The 20,537-nt window shown below is 45.2% G+C and overlaps 1 protein-coding gene across 1 annotated transcript in view; it reads right to left on the bottom strand.

Moving 5' to 3' along the window:
* The window catches only part of ABCA4 (ATP binding cassette subfamily A member 4), a 164,309-nt gene that overhangs the window by 126,925 nt on the left and 16,847 nt on the right, over positions 1-20,537 (bottom strand). The window contains exons 5-7 of the mRNA XM_047082315.1: positions 19,203-19,330; positions 14,494-14,691; positions 846-935 (exon numbers count right to left, since the gene is read on the bottom strand). Of these exons, the coding sequence (XP_046938271.1) occupies positions 846-935; positions 14,494-14,691; positions 19,203-19,330 (416 nt within the window). The remainder of the gene's footprint in view (positions 1-845; positions 936-14,493; positions 14,692-19,202; positions 19,331-20,537) is intronic.

The raw sequence follows: 20,537 nt of genomic DNA, 5'->3' as shown, positions 1-20,537 counted from the left end.
CAGGTGGCCATCAGTACAATGGACCTTTCTCTAACTTTCCCTCATAGCAGCACTCACACCCTGCTCAGGATGAACTTAGTTTTATGCAGACAGATTCTACAATGCAATTTTCCAGGTTGGCTAAGCCCAAGTCAGCTGAGAAATACTGGAGGGCAGAAATGTTTGGCGAAAATCATACTTCAGCTTTTGCCTCCCTTTCATAATCACACTTGAAGGTAACTGTTTATTTTACGTTGCTCTTCCCCATTAGATTGCATGTTTCACAGGGTAGTGATCATACTTGTCTCTTTATTATTATGCCCCCAGTAGTTTTCATCTATTGAGTGGAGAATCAATTCCTATATGGAAAAGGCTTGGGCAAACAGATGTTAATTAAAACATGCACTTCTTTCACAAAACACAAAAATGTCAATTATTTTATGATGGAACGAGTCAATATATTTAAGACACTTTAAAATAGTGCCTGTAAGCACTCTGTAAGTATATGTTGTTGCTATTAGCAGTATAGATTTTAGGTGAATTGTAAAAGCATAAGAGGATGAACCACATCAATACTGGAAGGAATTAGATTCAATGCAAATCCACTGATAATCTGCCACACAAGACAAGGTGCCATTTCTTCCTAGGTGTGAAATCAGAACCATGGTTTCCTTCTTTTTGCCTCCAACCTAGGAGCACAGATAATTAGGATATGAACAGGTGCTTTGAAGTTACTAGATGGAAAGTTCAAACAGTACTTCTCCTTGAACAGATCTAAGGTAAAATTAAGTTGTTTGATATAGTAAGTGTGGTAAAATGGTGGAAAGATATAATAAAATTATCATTAGTATCATCAGGCTACTTACCTCTTGAATTCTTGATGACATAACAGATAATATTCTTCCCCAGGATCTCAGATTGATACCTGGAGAACTGCTGTCCAGGAGTGTGGGAAGCTATGATTGATAGGAAAAAATATATAAAAAGTTTATAGTATGTGTATATACATAGATATGTATAGGTTATACGTATACACATGGGTGGTATCCAATCTCCTGTATGCTTGAAAAACATTTCCTCCCTTTTTTTCATCACAGGACCTCTTCTGCTAAATTACTTTCAAAAGCAAACTTGTTTTATCTAATTCAGAAAAATCAATTCCGAGTGATGCCGCTGAGCTAGCCAATCACAAATAGTTTCACCGTGACATTAAATATGCCAAAGCGATTCTGATTGCTGGTTTAGCAACATCAAACAGGCCTCCTGGAGGAAGGAAAACAGCATAGCTGCTGGACTGTAAGGGAAGGCTGTGCGCAGAGGTGCCCATCTGTGTACCTTGGGCTCTGCAGATACTCTCAGGCTTCTGCACTGTTCACGTCTCTGCTCCCTTTGTGGCCTTTCAAGTAGGCTGTGACTCTTCCTCTGTTCAACACTATTTTCTTATATGGAAGATTTGGCTAGTTATGTCATCCTGCTTTTAAAGCTGCTGCTGTAGCTTTGAAAAGTTTCCTTGCAGATTATCTAGTTGACGGCAGTGTTCTGGTGATCCCAGGCCCATGTGACAACACAAAACTATTCACCGCTTTCCGTCTATATGGGGAATGTGGAAGCCCACAAGTTTGCTGGCTCCAAACCTGAGCCCAATTTGAAAAATTCATTTTCCTGAAACCAAGTTCTAGTCCTGAGTGAATGGCTTCATTCTTTATAGTTTCAGAACTGATTGAACCACTGAGCCTGTGTCTTTTAAAATGAATTCTAAGTTTTAAGATGGTGGTCTTCAAAGTGCATCTTGAGTACATCTGCAGGGGCTTTGCATTTTTTTTTTTCGTTTTTTTTTTTTTTTCTTTTTTTTTTCTTTTTTTATTTATTTATTTTTTTTAATTTTTTTTTTCAACGTTTATTTATTTTTGGGACAGAGAGAGACAGAGCATGAACGGGGGAGGGGCAGAGAGAGAGGGAGACACAGAATCAGAAACAGGCTCCAGGCTCCGAGCCATCAGCCCAGAGCCCGACGCGGGGCTCGAACTCACGGACCGCGAGATCGTGACCTGGCTGAAGTCGGACGCTTAACCGACTGCGCCACCCAGGCGCCCCAAGGGGCTTTGCATTTTTAACAAAATCAGTGTGTAATATCTGACTCAAATATCTGTGGACCACAAGCCACAAACCTCAGCTTTTTATGTGCCAAGGTGGTTCTCCTAAATGATGGGTGGGCTGATCCAGCCACGGCATAGCTGAGAAGCAGGTGGAATTAGGGTATGAGCAGTCTAGCCTCCCATTTCAAGCAGTGGTCCTGCCCTCCCTTCTCCCTGCTGTAGGTGCAGGGGCCCTCGCATTCTCTCTGACCTGGATACTGGAGAATAAATATAGGCACACTCATGGAACATCAGCATTTCTAGCTCATTTTCTAGTTGGAAAATGAAAGGTTTTGTTCTGAGAGCTACAAAGCAGACAGGAGAACAATTTCCCAGAGGAAGTAGCAGCAAAGCCACCACTGAAACTACACCACTGAGAAGCACCTTCTCTCCTTAACCTTCACACTGAGCCTAGCTATTGGTCTTGCCAGGACTTCTTTTCAAACTCCTTGAAAATAGTTTCAGCATACGCTGGGCAAAGCACTTTAATTCCTGTTTTCATTCCATGGGAGGGTGGGGCTGAGAACAGTAGGCAGGGAGGAAACCAGCAGGTAAAAATGTATGCCAGTGGCAAGTTATCACCAACTCCTGTTGATTCACCTCCTAAGTACATCCAATAAGATCTATTAGAGATGAAAGGAGATCTCTAAGAGATACAGCAATAAAATGTCATGTGTGCACCTTATTTTGATTCTGAACCTAATAAACCAACTGCAACAATCAGAGGGAAAGTGAACATGATTGGGTATTAGATAATATTAAGGAATTATTGTTTTGTTGGGTATGATCACAGAATTGTGGTTTTGTTAAAACAAGTAAGTTTTCATCTGTTAGAGATACATAGGGAAGTATCTAAGGGTGAAATGATATGTTGCCTGTGATTTGCTTTAAAAGATTTCAGGGAGGGGCTCCTGGGTGGTTCAGGTGGTTGAGTGTCCAACTCTTGATTTTGGCTCAGGTCATCATCTCATGGTTCATGGGTTCAAGCCCTGCATGGGGCTCTGTGCTGTCGGTGTGGAACCTGCTTGGGATTTTCTCTCTCTCTCTCTCTCTGCCCCTTCTGCGCCTTCTTTCTCTCTCTCTCTCTCTCTCTCTCTCTCTCTCTCTCAGAATAAAAAAAAAAAAAGATATCGGGGAAAAAAAAGTGAGGAACAGATTATAATAACAGCCAAATGTTGAAAATAGCTGAAGCTGTGTGACAGATAAATGGGAGTTCATTATATTAGTCAACTTTTATACTTATTTCTGTAATAGAAAGTTTTAAAAATAGAGGCTATTTACAAGCAAAAATAAGTAAATAGCTGAATAAATGAATACTAAATAAATACTCCCTCCTATCCTTTTTCTCTTCCTCACTAGGACTGCCTTTGCCCATGCTCTCCATGCCTCTCTCCCAGAACACTTCATCAGAATAGCCTTCCTGATGGGCCCTAACTTCTAGATTCCTTCCTTCCAATGCATTCCCCAAACTGTAACCTGACTTACTTAACAGGCCAATCCAACCATGTCACCTCTCCTGCTCAAAGATCTTATATAGCTCCCTACTGACTCCAGGAGAAAGAGTCAATATCAGTGCTATACACACATGGCCTCTCATGAACTGGTACATGGCTCCCCCTCTAGCCTTCTCTCTTGCTTCTCTTCCATAGAGCTGGACTTCTTTCTACATTTCCTAATATGTAGGTCTATCTGATTTTGCTAATGGTGATAATGCCTAGCTTAAAAAAACTACATTGCCCAGCCTCCCTTGTATATGGGGTGATCATGTGACAAAACTGGACCAATATGGTATCAGGAAAAGTCATGAAGTGGGGCTTCTGGGGAACGCCATTTGAAGGATGAACACTGGAACACTGCCTAGAACACTGATGTGCTGAGGTAGAGCAGACATCTCAAGATCACCAGATGACAAGCACATGCTAGGGATGAGTGGCAGATGGAAGAGGAGCCTGTGTTCTTGGGAAAATTTGTGGAGCCTCCACATCACTCCTGAATGACCTACTGCAGGACCCTGCTTTGGAAAGAATATGAAACCCACCGTTTTTTTCAGCATTCTGTTACAGTTTCTAAGTGACATAACTACACATTTGACAAATAGGAATAGTGTCTGCTATGTGCCAGGTGCTGGGGGGGGGGGGGCGGGTATTGCAATGATCAAAACAAAGTTCTCCCTTTAATTAAGTTTACCTTCAAGAATCTCACTGATGTATCTTCAGCTTTCCTTTCACTATTCTCACATATATGTGCTCAAGATCCTCACATGTGAGAGAACTTCCTCTGATGCCTTATTCCCTGGTAGCTACAGTCTAACTGCCTTCCTCCACTCTCTATTCCCAAATTTCTTGGAAAAGTAGTCCATGTTCAGTGACATCAATTCATCACCAATACTCCTGTCTTCCATCCTCACCATCCAACCAAGATGCTATAACATTCTAGCTAAATCCCCAGTTTCTTCCTAGTTTTTACGTCTAATAGATACTTTTGATTCTTGTGTTTTCAGACCTCTCTGCTTCTCTCAACACTTTTAATCATGTCCTTTTCATTCCTCAATGTCTGTGACACTGCTCTTCTCTGGTTTGCTCTGATTTTTCTCTGATTTTTTCCATGAGCTCTTCTGCCTCCACCTTCTCTTCAGTGCTGAGGTTCCTGAGGGCCTCTGTGGCCTCACTCCTCTCACTTTGCATACTCTCTCTGGATAGTTTCATTCCCCTCATCATTTAATCTGCCACCTTTTTGTTGATGACTTCTACTCCCAACCTCTACCCCCAACCATCTGCTGGACCTTTGCCCAGATCCAACTCATCCTAAACTAATCACATCACCATCCCCAGACCAGCTTCTGCTCCTGTGCACACTTCTTCAGCTGGTGGCACCAACTTCTGCCCTGCCCTTTTAGCTAAAAGCCTAAAAGTCATCACTGATCCATACCCATTCCCATTCCATTGTCAAAATCCTCAGCCTAGAGACCTAGGAACTGGTACTCAGTCTGAGTGTGGGGCAGGATAAGCTCTCAGATTGCAAAGAGGGTAGCCAAGGGACATATGAAAAACTGGTATGGGAGGAAGCTGGAGTCAAGGACTAGAGTCCTAAGTGCAGAGAAATAAAGCAACCAGGTCATGAGAAGGAACCCAAAAGGGGCTAGGAACCCAGAGCGTGGAAAATAAAGAACTGTCACATTCTTGTGTCCGAAGAGATTGGACATCAGTAAGTCACCAGCTCCAACTGCTTTTAATTACTTCCCCTTCTTTGTGAGTTTGTTGTCTATTTTCCTCATTTGACTGTGGGCTGAGGATGATTGGAGGCTGTGTTTTACATAAGTGGACATCTTTTCTCCATCCCCTCTCTTTTACCTCCATAGGTTCTAGGCATAGTCTGCTCTTAAAACTCCATCCCGCATCAAATTCAACCAACACACAGGTGAAAAGCACCTGTGTCTCTGTCATGTCTACATATCAATATAGATAGATTTCTACATATACACTTTTGAAGGCCCTTAATTTTGCTTTTGAAATTATTTAGCTTTGGGTAGCTCACTTAATGAATGATCCAATATGATTTCTTAGCAATCATTGCAAATACTTAGGAATGTTTGTAAAGTTGGACTACAAACAAGCTTTTGAATTTTAAATTTTATGAATACTGAATTTAACTAAACTTGAATAATATTATCTTCCTTAAACATTCAATGTAATGCTTATTAATTTCAGTTTTAAAGCTTTTTCTTTGTATTTCAGAGCCATAATTTTTTTTTATTTTCAAGTCTCAAACATTCTTGTAGGCCTCTGCAAAGCTACACCTATCACTTCAGAGCCTAATAAATAAAATGGCCAATCCATCCCATTCCACCCCATTCTCACCACCACTCCTAGTGGCCACTGTCAACTCATCTGAAACCACCTTGACTTCTCCAGAAAGTCTTCCTTCCCTCACTACCATGCTCTTTCAGCCTTCCTTCCCCATGAATTAGGTGCTCCTCCTAGCTGCTAGTAGAATTCTCAGGGCATTCATTTATCATTTTTATATTGGTTTACTATTATTTGTAATGTGTCTGTTTCTCCACTATACTGTAAACATAAAGCATAGTAAGCATAAAGATAGGCTTTAATTTTGTATCTTCAGGGCATGGTGCACAACAGATGCTCAATAAATATTTTATAGTAATTAATGAGTAAATTAACTATAATCTAGTGGGGAAAAGACAGAGTATATTGAGGTTTTAGGTTCCATGAGGTATGTCTCTACAGATATAATGGTGACTTACAGGAAAGGAGTGGTCAGTTCCACCTGGGGACGGGAAAGGTTACTGTTCGAAAGAAGACAAGGTGATGATCCTGAGGGTGAGGACAGTGTTTGTGGATGGAAAGGGAGGGCCAGGAATTCCAGGTGGAGGGAGGAATGTGAAGAGAGAGTGACTAGAGACACAGCCAGATAAGAACAAGACCAGGAATTTGGGGGAGAGGAGACAGGAGGAACAACAGCTTGAGATGCATTTTTATATCTAGTTAATATTCTCTTTTTCGATCTTGCTAATAGTAATATTCATTATTCATATATTTACTAAGTTCCAGTAATGTGCTTATACCATATCTGCAATTCTTGTCCTAGCTCTTTCCAGTGGAGATGGTAAATGATGGGGGTCTCGTATTCACATCTTTTACCATTTACATCTCAGAACAGTGCCTGCCCCCTCTAGAGAACTCTCCATGCATATCTAGTCACCAACTGTCTGACTGATGTTGCCATAAATTATAAAATAACTTTCCCAGGGATCTCCTCTTCCTTTGGTTTCCTCCCCCATTATCTATTCAAATTCACATGGATTGTTCCTGCCAAAAGAACCGGAAGAGACTATAAGTTTATTTGAATGGAAATGTAAAAACATTTCTGGAAGAAAGGTCAGAGACCAAAATGGCAAGTATCCTCCCTCTCTGTCTCTCAATCACACACGCACCCCACTGCTGCCTATGCCAACACATTCTCTTAATTTCCCAAATAACAAGTAACCCTTCCATGTCACAACCGGGCTCAACACTGTCAACCCAAGTTCAAGGTCTGATTAGGCCTCCTTAGAAAGACTGGATATATAAACGGGGCTATGGAAAGGGTATGTCCCTATCATTTCCCATCATGTGTGGTTGGTCTGGGAGTGGGGGGAGGGGATCCCTGGGCCTTGATCTGTATTCAAGAAATGGATAGAAGGACCTAGCTGGCAGCCAAAAAGACTCTATACTAGGTTTCTGTTTGGGTTCTCAAGGGATAAGAAATATGTCTGTCCTTTGGGACTACATATTATTTTTTGCTAAGGAAGAATAAAGCAGATTAGCTACTAAAAAAAAAAAATCTTGTTTGAGCAATATTTGCTGATGCTTTAGACCCAATAGATTAATCAAACAGATACCACTCTGCTGACACACAAAAGAATGTTTTTGTGAGTTGAGATTTTTGTTTGTTTTACTTTCTCCGATTCAAAAAAGACCATCTGGAAAACAGTATTATTTCTAAGCTGAGGATCTATCTAACACAAGGGTAAATAGGTAGCCTCAGGTTAAAAGTGTATTTACAGGGATGACATGGCCTTTGGGAGCTGGTGGAAGGTTCTGGAGTGAAGGATGAACTGCTGTTTTGAAAGCACCCAGACAGAGGTGAAAAGCGGACGAAGCTGTGGATAGACAGTACAGGCTTGCTGTGTTCAGTCCTGGGCTGCTGCTACAGGAAATCCAGATTTATCCAGGAGGGAAGTTGTTGCTGGGCAACTGGGAGAATGTGGATTTGAAGTATGTTTGTTGCAACCTGACAGTTGTTAAGCATCAGATGAAAAGAGAGGAAGCAGGCTTCAGTGGTGAGGGGGCAACCAGGAGGGGACACCCTGAGTACCAGGAAATGCGTCATGAGTGGAGAATTCAGACTAAATCACTCAGGGTTGGGGGAAATGCCAAACTGTCTCTACCAGGAGAGGTCACAGAGACATGCTGTCTCCCAAGACTGGAAGGGACAGAGCATCTGAATGAGAGGGTGGGCTCTGGAGTATGTGAACAGACAAGTGATGGGACTTTGCTTGGCTCCAAAGAAACTAGGCCTTTTTTCCTCTGCTGTGACTTCAGTCCCGATATTTGTGGCTGATGAAAGCAAAACTGAGTTTGGAATCTAAGGGCAGTTGAAAGGTCAATGCGTGAGACAGACTCTTGCTAGTCTGAGGGGTCTGAGAAAGGAGAATGTCCTACCTAAGTGTTTGAGCAGAACATTTCTGGGACTATAGCAATGACAAGGGAGCAACGGGGCCTCTGCAAAGTGGCTGCATTCTTGCTTTGGTAAGAGCAAAAATGCTTTGTTTCAAAGTGCTTTTCCATCTCTTCTCTAATGTGAATTTCACTATCACATTAGACAACTAGCATAGGTCTTATTATCTTAATTCTACAAATGGGGAGCAAGTGTAGCAAGTAAGCAAACTGTCACTTAAATGACAGCAAGTTAGGGGCCAACCCAGAGCCAAGACCCAGTGTCCTGATCTGTGTGTGCTCCAGCAGGCTGCCCAGCCTCTGGTCCTCTCACTACTGCGTCCCATGCTCAGGGGAGAAGCTGATTACTTCATAAGGAGAGTTAAGGAAGAATCTGTGACTATGAGACACTTGAGGGAAGGACATATACTAACAATAGGTAAGAAAGAAATTTTAATGCAAAAGTTCTTAACCTAGGGCCTGGCTTCACAGACTCCATGAACTCCTACCCTGTGTGTCTACGTGAACTTCTATTTCTTTAGGGAAAAGGTTTAGAGCTGTTATCAGATTCTCAAAGGTAGTCCTAATTCATAAAAAGGTTAAGAACTATCAGAGGCCAAAATCCTTCTCAAAACCAGTTTACCCTGGAGAGAACCTGATCCCTAATACATTGGTGCTCAATCTGTATCTGCTAAGCAAAGGCCAGGACCCAGGACCTGTTATCAGAAGAGCAACTTTCGCAGGGGTCCTCTTGTGTCTGATTTTCATTTTGACCTCTCAGTATTTCTTTCCTTTTAAATTGATGAAAATAACATCTCATGTATCATGAAAACACACTCTGGCCTCCTGTATGCCTGGGGCCCACAAGAAATCTAAGTAGACCAGTAACAATCAAGCCCGTTGGCCAGATGCACATTTAATGTACATTAATGTTTCTCTTTCCTATTTCCTCTTTATTTCTTTACCGAAATCCATTCACCCAGTGGAGATTTTGATTGTAATAGATACATGGTTTTACAGATGCAGGCAGAACAAATACTAATGCTATAAACCAAATATACTTGCTGTGAGCTTTATAATTTTCAAAAAAGCAAAAACCCTAATTTCTGACATCATTTTATTTTCATCCAACAGCTGCTGCCACTCGCCCATGCTGCTGGCACTGGATATCACTCCTTTCCCTCCCTCCCTCCCAAAACTCACACAGAAGTGGGAGAAAGTTGTCAGTCCAAAGATTCAGAATCGGGAGGGAGAGGAAATCATGAGGTTAAGTCATTAACGGAACCTCATTATAAATTCCTGGAGACTGGGGCTTTTCCAGAGAATTGTGACACAGCACCATTATCTGAAAATTGAAATGCGCTAAGTTGAATTTAACAAACTGCAATGAAAGATCCCAGAGAACAGAAACCATGGCCACCTCACATGGGGCAGTCCACCCACATTTATTCCCCACGATTCAGCAAGTTAGGGAGCAGAGCCAAGAACAAAGCAGGACATTGAAAGGCGCATACGGTCAGCCCCCCAAGACCGGGTCCTTCCGCGTTCCAATCAGTGTTCAGCCACCCCACAGTGAAAGAGATATAGGTGAAATGAAGTCAGAAAAGTAAAAACTGTGACAGAATAGTGGCTGAGGGCAAGTAAGGAAAACTGAACTGTGCCACACTGAAAGCGATTGCAAAGGGGAAAACCGGGGGCCAAAATGCCCGTGAGGCCAAATTTCCTCCATCAACATCCATTGAGAAGGGGGAAGGGAGGGAAATTCAGATTTCCCAGCAGTGTGGCAGGTCTTGGCACAGCCTCCGTTCCCCTGCCGAACTTCCACAAATAAACATTCAGAGCAGAAGGGACAGATTTGCTTCTCAGCAAGATTTCAAAGCTGTGCAGCAGAGTCGGAGAGAAAACAGGAAGGACCTTAGAGGGAGGAGAAGGAGGAGGAGGGGCATGCAAGCCTTGGGCCAAATCTGATGGGAAACGTCCCAACCCCTCACCCGAAACTGACATACCATTTTTACGAGGTGTGCAACGTTTCAGGTAGCGTTGGCGCGCACGCTACTTGATACAGATACCGTGGGCCCAGGCCTGAGCTGCTGGTTTTCCAGCTAGGGGCATCAAGCCCGAGAAGACCGCAGGTGAAGGCAAGCTCTTTCAAGCTATCTCCGCCCAGCTGAAACCAGGAGGGCCTAAATCTCCTCAGAGAAAAATCCCGCCACCTTTGACAGTCCACCCAGGTCCCTGGGCGTGCGGCACGCGTGCGCGTGCCTGCCTGTGCGCACGCCCCGGCAGGCACGTGCGCTTGGTGTGCGTGACTGTACGTATAGGGACGGGCGGGGTGGGAGTCAGGCCGCGGATACCGTGTTGGGATTGTTTGAGGATGAGAACACTGGCTTCTGATCTCCAAGGGGCCGAGGGAAAACACAGCTGGCCCCAGTTGGTGCTAACGGCCAAACCCTCCTCCCGGATTCCCTCAGCTGAACCTCCGGGTCTGGAGGTTGCACGCCCACCCACCAATGCACGCCCCTGCACCTTACACCACGGGGGCGGGGATTGTCACACCGGCTTGCTGACAGTGCCCCTCTCTCTTTGTTAATGAGCACTAACTTGGCATTTAATAAAACCTTATTTGCACACTGGCGGACACGCGTTATGAGAAACAGCCCAGGAGAACAGAAGGTGCAGCATTCCCCTGTGCTGCAGCTAAGCGTGGCTGCCCGCCAACCAGCTGCAACAACAGCCTAGTCCCGGAGGGGCCCCCACCCTTGGCCTCGGAGCAGCCCCTGCTTCCCTGATGGCCGTCTCAGAGGGTCTGAGGGTCTTCCTTGAGCCTTTCTCTGCTGCCTCAGGGTTGTTTTTCTGAAAACACTGAGAGGATAGGTACAGGAGCAGTAAAAGCAAAACTCTGGTGTTCATGCCTGCAATCTCTTTTGGGTTTCCTTATTAGTTATTATTATTTTTTAACGTTTAGCCACTCTATCCATTTTCCAAATGAAGAAGCACATTTCAAGGGCACCAGACAGGGTGTTTGTTTTCTTTGCTTGCACTCCATGCTTCCTGTCTTGGTCTCGTCTTTCCCCACAGAGAGGAGCAGGAGCAAGAAGAATGCTGGTAGGGGGTCGTTTTGGGGACCCACTTCCTGCTGAGTTTTTTTTTTCCTCCAGGGGGTCTCTGGGGTTATGAGCTGTCTTTGTTAAAAGAATGGCAGGGAGGATGGGGTCCACAGCACCCTGGTCTTATGGGTGATCAAATGAAAACGCTTTGAAGCCTTAGTGGCATTTGGGATACTATTATTATGCTTCATCTACAGAAACTGAGACTGTAAATCAAACTCCTATGTTCTAGGTCAGTGATTCTCAACCTGGGAATCAAACTCCTATGTTCTAGGTCAGTGATTCTCAACCCAGCTGGATATTGAAATGATCTGGGAAGCTTTTAAAAACACTAAGGCCCACTGGGAGTGGGAGCCAGGCATTGGTAATTTTTAAAAATTCCCCAGGTGGTTCAATGTGCAGCCAGGCTGGGAACCACTGCTACAGTGACCAAATGTTGTCAGTGTTGGTTTTTCTAACACCTTTTTGCTTATCTCAGGCTGAGAGCTCAGTGAGGGTGGGAGGGCTCATGGCTCAAGGCTCACGGCTGGAGACTTGGCCTCAGCACAGTGCCTAGCCCCTTGAAGGCACCCGGTCAGCTTTGAGTGCATGAACACATGTACAGAGGTTGTGAGCAACCATGCAGGACAGGTCTCAGGTCAGTGAGGATGACCAGCCAGAGTTCTCCTCTGGTTTCTGAACGCTAGCACTTACAGAAGGAAAGACTTTCTGGTCGTTCTGAAGCCAATGACCTGAGTTTGGTTCCAGTCCCTAATGGAAAGTTTTGCCTAGGTCCCCCTTTATCCTGCTACAAGCTGTTTTCCCAGTATTGATGGTCATGCCCTAAAGGTACATTTGCCTATTCCAGAAGCCAAGGTACTTCAAAAAGAGATGCATAACCCTGTCTTTTTTCTAGTGACCAGAGGATTGCACGATCCTGGGTGCCCGGGGCCCTTTAACACCTCTGCAAACACAGGTACTAGTCCCTAGCTGTGCTGGTGTTCAGCTGTCCAGAATAAGGGATCTTTATCACCTTACTCCCTCTTCTGATTCTAAAAGCAAACCAAGGAATGAGTCTAAAATTGACTTCCTTTGGAATTTTGGACAGAGAAGTTTGAACCACATGCCTTTAATTCTCCCTGCAGCATGGGGAGCCAAGAGAGCTTTCTGGGGTCCTGGGCTCTCAGTGGTGATGGCATCCATAAGTACCGACCCCTCTTACCACTCTGGAGACCCACCCGATGAGATGAGCTGGGAACATTGTAGAGTAATATTCTAAGGGAGAGTCACACTTCGAAAGGAATGAAGTATAAACTGCCAGAAATGGAGGGGTCTTGTTTTATTTTGTTTTATTTTTAAAAGCTTTCAGCTTGCTTTTTAAGACAAGCTGAGAGTGGATTTTCTCAGACTTGAGAGAGCAACCATAAAAAGGCAAAACGCAAATTCCTCAACGAAGTTCTCATGATTGACGTATTCCTACAACACAGTTTCAGAAATTAAAATTCAGGCACAAGAGGGGCACCTGGGTGGCTCAGTCCGTTAAGTGTCTGACTTTGGCTCAGGTCATGATCTCACCGTTCATGAGTTCGAGTCCCACATCAGGCTCTGTGCTGATGGCTCAGAGCCTGGAGCTTGCTTCAGATTCTGTGTCTCCCTCTCTCTCTGCCCCTCCCCTGTTCATGCTCTGTCTCTCTCTGTCTCTCAAAAATAAGCAAAAATTGAAAAAAAATTTTTTTAAATGCAGGCACAAGAAAAAACACAATTGGATCCTAGAAACATTTATATATATGAGCTATATATAGTTATTATATATAACTATATATAATTATTAAGTTATATTAAGTTATATATATATAACTATATATAATTATATGTATAACTGTATATAGTTATTATATTATTATATATGTCATCTTCTCTGAAGGATTCTAATTTTGAGTGTTTCTTAAAGCATGGCCTACAATGATGTCCACTGGAATCCCTTAAGGTAACAGGGCAGGTTCTGGGCCCAGCCCAGATCTCCTGCATCAGTCTCTGGGGATGGCAATTTGGAACTTGCATCTTTTACCAGCTGCCCTGATGATTTTCATACACTCTGAAGTGTGAGAACTGCTGCTCTTCACCTCCTTTTTATAATTCCCTCTCATCCTCCTAGCAAAAGAGGAGGTATTATCAAGTCCCAAGAAGTGTGTCTGGGATGCAGTTCTAGAACACAGGTTTGAGCTAATTGAGGGCTTTCCAAATTTTTGAGACTATGAAGTTTTCTGTTACTCTTTTCTACCCAGAAAAGGCAACCTTTGTGGTCAAGAGCAGACCCAGAGTGTGAAGCTCTCATTTGTTGAAATTTATTAAATGCTTTACATTTATTTTTCCATGTCTCCCTTCTTAACATTCTATACAGTATTATATTTGTTTTATACATGAGTAATGGGGCCAGTAAAGGTCAGCTATCTTATGAAATGGTAGGGCAGGGAGTCAAACCAGGCCTTCTCCTTTCCACCACTGCTAGAGGTGGTAGAGAGGATTTGTCCCACATTTGGAGTGGACTCAGACCTGCCCCATAACTAAGGGTGAACCTAGCCACGTAACTACATAACCACATAACTTTTTTATTGTTTTAATTTTTTTATTAAATATAATTTATTGTCAGATTGGTTTCCATACAACACCCAGCGCTCATCCCAACAGGTGCCCTCCTCAATGCCCATCACCCACTTTCCCCTCTCCCCCACCCCCCATCAACCCCCAGCTTGTTCTCAGTATCTAGGAGTCTCTTATGGTTTGCCTCCCTCCCTCTCTGTAACTCTTCCCCCACCCACCCATCCCCCATGGTTCTCTCATAACCACAAAACTAATGGTGAACCCAACAGTGACTCCTGGGTGCCTGGACAACTGCTCTAGATATATTATCAGTCAAGATTCCTTAGGTCTTTGGAGCCTGGAGTTTCCTTAAGAACTGTGAACGCCAGGCTCAAGCCCTCCTGACTGTCAATCTGTGAGTCCCTGATGACCTGCGACAGGCTCCACTGCACCCAGGAATTACCTTCCACGAGGTAAGCCGCTAAATGCCTCCCTTACCACACGGAAGAGCTTGAAGAAGTCCACGTTGGCATACAGAGTGTCTTCCACCCACTGGAGGGTGCCCTGGGAGAGGGAGCACATGGCATCACGCACTGTCTGTGCCCCACGGCGCTGGCTAAAGATTAAGAAGCGCTCCAGGAGGGCCTCGCTGCAGGCAATGTCCTTCAGTGTCAGGTCTGGGACTCCATGAGCAAACTGCAGGCAACAGAAGCAAAATTGGAAACTTCCCTGTAGGAAAATACTAGCCACCCCAACGGTGTCCATGTCCTAACAGACAGAACCTGTATATACATTGTGTTGTAGGGCAAGGGGAATTAGAATTGCAGGTGGAATTAAGGCTTGCTGATTAGCTGACTTTAAGACCAGGAGATTATTTTGGATTATCTGGGTGGACCCAATGGAATCACAAGGGTTTTTTGCTTTGTTTTGTTTTGGTTTTGTTTTTGTTTTAAACCTAGTGGAAGAAGGAGGTAGAAGACACAATGTCAAAATAATGTGATATGAGAAAGACTTGACTAGCCACTGCTGGGGAGGCCACCAGCCAAGGAATGTTGGAAACTGGAAATGGATTTCCCTCTAGATTCCCCAGTAAGAAATGAAGCCGTGCCAACACCTTGACTTTCAGACTTCTGACCTGTAGAACAAGAACATAATAAATTTGTGTTGTCTTAAGCCACTAAGTTCGTGGTGGTTTGTTACAGCAGCCACAGGAAACTATACGCTCCCAAGCCTCATTTTATCAGAGAGCCACTTAAAATGTGAGAGATCTGTTCTTAGCATGATGCTAAGGTACCATCAGGACCTACTCCCCTGAAGCTGAGGAGTGGGAGTGGCTAGGATGCATTCGGAGTGATGGCAAGAGACCAACCCCCTCTCTCCTTTCTCAATAGATTTAGCAAATAAAAATACTGGATGCCCAGTTAAATTTAGATTTCAGATAAACCATGAGCACCTTTTAGTATGAGTATGTTCCAAATAGAGTCCAAATGGGACATACTTATGCTAAAAAAATCATTTGTTTATCTGAAATTCAAACTAACTTGGATATCCTGTGTTTGAGCTGGTGACCCTAACTGCTGGATAGTCCACAGCCTACAGCTTCCTGTGGAGCTCATGGGCAGTGACTCTTGGACCCTGAATCACAGTCCCCATGATGGCCTCAGAGACCAAGGAGACCTCAACCCTGCCCAGGGAGCCTTGGCCACCTAGGATGCTAACTGGCCTCCTGGAGTCTTGGACTCCTGACACCTAGGTATTGTGAACCTGAGCAGGTTCCTGAGCTTCCCTGGTCTCTGTGGTCTCCTCAGAACTTCAGATTACACAGCTCTCAGGGCAGGAGAGCAGGGCAGGTTTAGGCTCTACTACTTACATCCCTCCACCCCACCCCATCACCCGCTAAATGAGGCACCGGTCATGGCTGACATTGGGTTGATGTGGACTCCATCAAACTCAGGGGACTGTAACTGGGTGCATGTTCCAACAGAGCCTTTCTGTTTTGCCCACACTCTGCTTCTTATCCCCAGGCAAAATCCCACCCCCAAACCTAATCCCAGCATCTAAAACATTCTGAGGTGGAGGGAATCAATGAGCTCTCTTTGTCCAAACCTCTAATATTCTAGGGGAAAAAAGCGATGGAGGAGGGGTTAGGTGACTTGAGAAAATTACACAGCAGGCTAGTGGGAAAGCTGGGATACCACAGAGGTTCCAGCTCATTCTTTCATTCAGTGACTCATCCATTTAATGCCCTTTCACTGAGTCCCTTTCTGCAGGGACTAAAACAGTTACTGGGGATACAGAAAATAAGGTGAGTTTTCTGCTCTCCAAGGAGTTTATCGGTTAGCTGGAAATGCAGGCATTTAAAGAGCAGGTAAGTGCTAAAGTGAATGCAGTGAAACCAGAGCACAGAAGAGGGAAGTGTTAAGAATAGCCAGGGTTTACTGAGCGTTTACTGTGTGCCAGGCACTGTTCTAAGTGCTTTACATATATTAATTTTTTGACCCCCATAACAGTCAAATATGGTAGGCACTTTTACTCTCTCCATTTTACAAATGAGGACACAGAGGCACAGAGTGGTTATTTAACTTGCCTGAGGTCACATAGTTAACTGAGCCGCCATGCTGAGATTTGAACCGAGAGCTTGTGCTTTATCACTACCTCTTTGCTCCTTGTTGAGTAGGGAAGAGGGAGGGGGCAAGACAAAGAAAGGAGGGATTATGAATGATTTCACTGGGGAGGCAACACTTGAGCTGGACCTTGAAGCAAGTCCAGGAGTTTACAGAGCTGGGTGTGGGAGCGGGGTGAGGGACAAGCCAGACAACTATTCCACTCTCATCGTCTAACAATTTCCTAGATGGAGGGAGACCTGCTCGGATGCCAGGCAGAGAGGACGAGGAGGGGCATCCAGTCCTGATGGTGAAGAACAAAATCCCATGTTTGCTGAGAATGACGGATCAGAGAGCTGTAAGCCACACACGGTTTTTTTTAATTTAAAGTAATCACGGGGCACCTGGTGGCTCAGTCAGTTAAGCCTCTGATTTTCGGCTCAGGTCAGGATCTCACGGTTCATGAGTTCGAATCCCGCATCGGGCTCTGTGCTGACAGTTCAGAGCCTGGAACCTGCTTCGGATTCTATGTCTCCCTCTCTCTCTGCCCCTCCCCCTGCTTTCACTCTGTCCCTCTCTCTCACTCTCCCAAAAATAAACATTGAGAAAATAATAATAATGAGTTTAAAGTAATCTACATTAAATCACATTTAAAATTCAGTTCCTCAGCTGCACTAGCCCTGTCTTGAGTGCTACCAGCCGCATCCGGCTAGTGGCTACCATATTGGACAGCACAGAGAGAGAACACTGCTGCCGTAGGGGAAGGCTCTGGTGCACGGTGCTGGGAAGGAGTTGCACAGCTGGATGGAGACTGAGTTAGAGATCAGGAGGCAGGTGTAGCCTGCAACCAGGCTGAGAAGCAGGGAAGGGCATGGGGGGGCCCAGAGAGAGCTGGGACAACAGGATTGGCCCAGAGAGAGATGGGACAACAGCATTGGCATCTGCAAGCAGCAGGAGTTTGGGGTTCCCGACTCAAGCTCTCACGTTTGCTGATCAGGGAAGGACCAGCTAATCAGAGCAAGCAGCCTAAATAATAGCCAGTGACTCTGGCCCCTTCTCCCCACGTGAGAGGCTCAGCTCTGATGCCAGCAGCACAGCAACTAGTGATCCAAATGTCACGCCAGTGAGGAACTGGAAAGAAATTTCCCCTAAATTCCTGCCCTTATCTCCATCTCCCTTTTATTACCAACTGGAAGTCATCACAGGCATTTCCAGGACTTAAGTTTTATGAGCTAAGAGAAAGCAAAGGGGAGAATGAGCCATCAATGCTGCAGCCACCACCCCCTCAGGTGGGGGTGGGAGGGAGAGCAGAGCAGGGCCACCAGGCCTGACTTCAAGGGCCAAGGCCTGGGTGCTGTGGGCACTGAGTCCCAAGGGTCCTGATGGACCACCTCAAGTCTGACCCTCTGTTCCCCTCAGGTAGTTTCAGGGAAAACCTCAGGGTTTGAGAAGCCAGAAAAGCAGGTATGGGCTTCTTTACTGCTGTGCAGGGAACCAGCTTGAAAACCCCTTTCCACAGAGCCAGCCCTGCCCAGGCGGGTGGGATCCCCCTCCCTCCTCTGGGCTCAGACTTTATCTCAGGACTGACACCGGCTCTGAAATTCTCTGTTTATGTCTCAGTCTTCCCTGGGGTCTGGAGGAGGTGCAGACCTGGCCAGGAAAGGCAGGAGGGGCGTCTGCACTATGGGGCCACTGCTTATCTTACATTCTCACCATGTTCATCACGCCAGGAACCCACAGGCCCAGGAGGCTGGGCAGGAGCCTGTGAGGCCCAGACTTTCACAGATGAGAAAGTCTTGTGTTAGTGGTGAACACACTGTGAATGCCTATAGGAGATTATGAAGGTGCATGAAATAGATTCTGGGGGGATTAGGTCAGAATGTGCAATGCGGATCGCCTGGCACCGAGAAGAAAACATGCAGGAAATCAGAGGTCTGCCACCCGGGCAGGTTAGCTCAGCACACTCAGACACCGCATGCATGGCCTGTTTTCACACCGAACTCTCCTCTTCCAGTTATTTCCATGGCTGCCTTCTGTTCAGGCAGGTCTACTCAGATACCACCTCGGCAGAAAGGCTCTCCCTGACTGTCTCATTTCAGTAGGCCCCAACCCCATGCCTCCCAGCTCCTCCCGAACTCCCAACTCTGTCACGTTTTCTTCCCGGCACCTATCTTAACCTGGAAGTGCTTATTTGATTATTACTTGTTGTTCCCACTGGAATGTAAGCTCCCAGAGGCAGGGGCTTGCCTGTATTGTTCACACTGTAGTCTGGTACCTAAAATGTCCCTAAGTATTTGATGAATACATAAAGAAACCCCAGTTTCCTCAAATATAAGAGGAGTCTGAGCTACGTGATCTCTAAGGTTCTTTCCAGCTATAAAAATCTGAGCTGTTTGAAGTGTTTCCAGGATTTGGCCTGCTTCAGAATCCTATGATGGGAAGGCCCATTATCTCAAGTGACCCCCAGGTATTTTTCTGAATATTTGGAACAAAGCATGGATTCTGAATATGAAAGCAAGAAGGAAAAATAATGCAAGGTCTCCCCTGTTTTTCTCAGGCTCAGGGCTTACCTTTCCACTCCAGGGACCAGTGACATCCACCCACCTGCTCAGGACGAACTTGGGAGTTGACCAGAAGGTAGACGACTGAGTCAGACAGGCCAATATTTTTCATGAGAAATAGCGTCAGTGTTTCTTCATCTTTTAGGACATCCCGAATTCGTATCCCTCTTCCTGCATATGAATGAAAGAACAGGGTGACAAATGGGGAAGGAGTCAAAAAAGGAAAAACATGTAGAACTGATTGGAAACATTTCTAATTGGCTCTCAGCAGAAGACTCTGTTCTTGGGTTCCCTCGGAGCTTGGAGGTCAGGGCTTCTGCCAGTAGGCTGTCACCAACACAGTCACAGCATTTACTGCTGACGCAGCCTGGCAAAACTTAGTGAGAAGGCACAGAAGGTGGAAAAAGTTAGCTCAGGGCAGGGGAGGGGGTCATCAGATGCCTGGTGGAATTGGTCGGTAACAGTGACTCTCAACCGGATGGGGGTGAGGAGCTAAAGTGGGGCAATTTTGTCGCCCCTGGAAATATTTGGCAACGTCTGGAGACATTTTTGTCTGGGGAGGTGCTATTGGGTAAAGGCCAGGGATGCTGGTCACATTCCACAGTAGACAGGATAACTTCCCTCCTCACTACAAACTGAGGAACCATCTGGTCCAAAATGTCATTAGTGTTAAGGTTGAAAAAAACCTAATCTAGGGTCAGAGGACATACATGCTGTGTCCACACTGTGTTGTCACAGGGTAGAGGACCCTTCCTGGCATTTCTGCCATCTCAGCTAAGGCTCTCAGCTCAGGGTGTTGACATGGGCAAGGAGAGGTGGGGCTGTGTGAGGCAAGAAAAACTTCAAGTGGGAAAGAGGAGATGGCCGATAGCCTGGACTTGTAATTTCATGCTCTGATCGGCCCCAGTCACATTCTCTCTGACTTCACTCAAAACATACTAGAAGCAGAAATTAAAAACAAAATTTTTTTTAATGTTTATTTATTTTTGAGAGAGAGAGACAGCGTGAGCAGTGGAGGGGCAGAGAGAGGGAGACACAGAATCAGAAGTTGGCTCCAGGGGGCGCTTGGGTGGCTCGGTGGGCTAAGCCACCACTTCAGCTCAGGTCGTGATCTCACGGTTTGTGAGTTCAAGCCCCGCATCAGGCTCTGTGCTGACAGATTCGGATTCTGTGTCTCCCTCTCTCTCTGCCCCTTCCCCGCTCACTCTCTGTCTCTCGATCCTTCAAAAATAAATAAACATTAAAAAAAATTATAAAAAAAAAAAAAAAGAAGCTGGCTCCAGGCTCTGAGCTGTCAGCACAGAGCCCAACATGGGGCTTGAACTCACAAACTACGAGATTATGACCTGAGGGTGGGTCAACCCCAAGGGCCTGCCTG

Source organism: Lynx rufus, unplaced genomic scaffold (assembly GCF_022079265.1).
Source record: "Lynx rufus isolate CCGP_SWC_20201006 ecotype Redwood Valley unplaced genomic scaffold, mLynRuf1.p SCAF_2, whole genome shotgun sequence".
NCBI classification, from domain to species: Eukaryota; Metazoa; Chordata; class Mammalia; order Carnivora; family Felidae; genus Lynx; species Lynx rufus.
The sequence above is the reverse complement of the archived record's forward strand: the minus strand, read 5'-3'. Positions and strand labels throughout refer to the sequence as shown.